Raw genomic sequence first — 2441 nt, 5'->3', positions numbered from 1 at the left:
AAACTTGGAAGAAGTTTTAACTCACAATTTAATTATTGACCTGAGTGCTTTTCTTTGTAGGGGTTTTGATACTACCCGAAGGCACCAAGTATACAACATTTTTCTTCAAAAACTGTAAGATCACATAAATGGCACTTAATAGAAGACTTAGCTCAATTCTTCCAAGTCATTCATTTAAAAATTGTTTTCGGTAGTTATACTCATGGAATAAGTGACAAATAAAAGCTACTTTTCAAGTTTATTTTAATTATTTGCAAAAGAAAATACATTAAACAATGGCAGTTGGCTTTGCTAAATTAAAATAAAATGATCTCGAGTAGAAAACGTAAAAAATGAATCAAGATAAGTAGAAATGGTAGCAAACAATAATAAATAAGTTTTCTAATATTAACAAAGCAAAATAAAATTGACCAAATGCTTTTGACACTACTAGCTTTTTTTAAAATTTTCATTTTTTAAACAAACATTTGCAAAGAGCTTAAGAATTATAAGTGGCTGTGTTAAAAAAAACAAACTTGTCTGCAATTGGCAGCTGAGTTTCTCCTGGAGCCACCACCGCAGCAGCGGCTGATAAAGTGCGTGCGCCAAGTTTCCTAAAAGACGCCAAGGTTCTCGCGATCGGATACACATACTGGGTATGTTTATACAATATATAAACCGTAAAGTTCCCTGTTTTCTAACAATTCAATAGTCAAAAGTTATCCACTTTGGAAGCACTAATTTTGCGTTTCATTGTGCATTTTGGAAAACAACTCCGGAAGACTAAATCTCCCACACTTGAGTGCGCAACACACAAGGATGGATGCCCAGGGCGTAAAATAAATTAAACCCAAACCAGCGACAGAGAAGATGCGACGTTTTAGCAGCGTATTGGCAGCAGGGAACTAGAATAACGATGCCATATATGGGTACATACAATTATACGGTATCTATCTACAGGGGGAGCAGAAGGTGGGCGGAAAGGACATAACTTTAACAGAAAGGTTTTCATCAAACAATATGGACCGTAGGAAGTTTGGAACAGCGGCGGCATTTGCAAACCATCAAATGTAGCTGCCATCTGAAGCCAAGTCGTTGCTAAACAACGACCGTCGCAGAGCAAAAATTAAAGGGTGCTGGGATCTTTAAACCGCGGGACTTCCCGCGCACTGGGAAAGGGCAGTTTTGTTTCTGTCTGTTTTCAGGCTTCTGTCACCTTCCTAACTTGCCTCATCCGAGTCACTGTAATGGGAATGGGGAGAAAATTCCCCGTCGCTTCTGTGGGACCGAGGCGAAGTTTTGCTGTTTTCTTCCTGCACTGGCTGCAAGATGCTCCCAGGGAGCGAAGGCGACAAATTCTTTTGCGCCATCATCGCTGTCAGGGCGCTGTCCTCGAAAGTCGAGAAGTGTAGAGCGTCCAGCTGCACCGAGTACCCTCCCGCAGAGGCCGGAGCTGAGAAGCGAGTCCGGCAACTCCCGGGCGGGGTCGGCCGCTGGCCCCCTCCAGAGGCCTGCTGAGCCCCTGCTGTGGTCGCGTTGCCCGCGCCCCCTTCGTAGGAGGCGGCGGCTCGAAGGTGGTGGTGGTCGCTTTTGCAGGAGGCTGGCGGCGGCGGCGGCGACTGCTCCCCACCGCTGGGCGTTTGTAGAAGCTCGGATAAAGCGTTGATGTAGATTTGGGCCATCTGTAGGGTCTCATATTTGGATAGCTTCTTGTCGTTGTTGAACGACGGGATAACATTTCGCAGCTGGTCGAAGGCGTGGTTCAGCCCATGCATCCTGCGCCGCTCCCTGGCGTTGGCTGCCAGCCTTCTCTGCTTCTGCACCCCATTCACCTGTTTGCTGGAAGGGGCCCGTTGGCGGCTGCAGCCCAGCTCGTCTACCACAACCCCGCCTTTCAGCCTGCACAGCTGTTCCCGCACTTTCACCGGCCCGGGGCTCTTGCTGCTACTGGCACCACCGCTGCTCCTCCTTACCAGCTCCCCGCGACCGTCCGCCTCGTCCCGGGGCGCCGCGGCCTCCGCGGCACCCAGCTCCGGGGAATGCAGCAAATACTGGGCGGCGCGTGCCGTGCAGATGCCCTGCAAAGTGGGAGCCAGCCAGGCGCGTGGGTCGGTGCTGTCCAGGAGGGACAGCTCAGGCGGGTAGACGGGATGCTCTCTCGCCTGCAAAGTTGCAGGTGGTTGTAGCGGCGGCGGCGGCTGCGGGAGATGATGCGGCTGGGGATGGCGATGGTGGTCTCCCAACTCCTTCACTTCAGCCCACTCTTCTGCAGGCAGCAGGCGGGACATTGCACTGCAAAGGCTCGGAGGCTCAGGATCGGAGGCAGCACTGGCACAACCGCTCAACCAAAAAAAGGCCCTTTCCAGGTCTCTTCGGCAACGTCTTATTTTTTTTTTCCCTCCTCGACCCTCCCCCACCCACTCGGAGATCACACACCAGGTCGCGTGCAACGAAGCTTCTCC

General features: G+C 50.4%; 1 protein-coding gene across 1 annotated transcript; it reads right to left on the bottom strand.

Moving 5' to 3' along the window:
- Positions 1 to 228: 228 nt before the first annotated feature.
- Positions 229 to 2441, bottom strand: ATOH1 (atonal bHLH transcription factor 1). The gene has a single exon (XM_012437670.2). The coding sequence runs from the start codon at positions 2265 to 2267 to the stop codon at positions 1200 to 1202; it is 1068 nt and encodes a 355-aa protein (XP_012293093.2). The 5' UTR covers positions 2268 to 2441; the 3' UTR covers positions 229 to 1199.

Source organism: Aotus nancymaae, unplaced genomic scaffold, assembly GCF_030222135.1.
Source record: "Aotus nancymaae isolate 86718 unplaced genomic scaffold, 86718_ANA_hifiasm-v0.15.2.pri h1tg000006l, whole genome shotgun sequence".
NCBI classification, from domain to species: domain Eukaryota; kingdom Metazoa; phylum Chordata; class Mammalia; order Primates; family Aotidae; genus Aotus; species Aotus nancymaae.
Note: the sequence above shows the minus strand (reverse complement) of the source record. Positions and strands in the feature narration are given on the sequence as shown.

What these genes read in the sequence shown, in the direction of transcription:
- ATOH1 (XM_012437670.2), bottom strand. Translation starts at nt 2,267, where the DNA reads ATGTCCCGCCTGCTGCCTGCAGAAGAGTGGGCTGAAGTGAAGGAGTTG.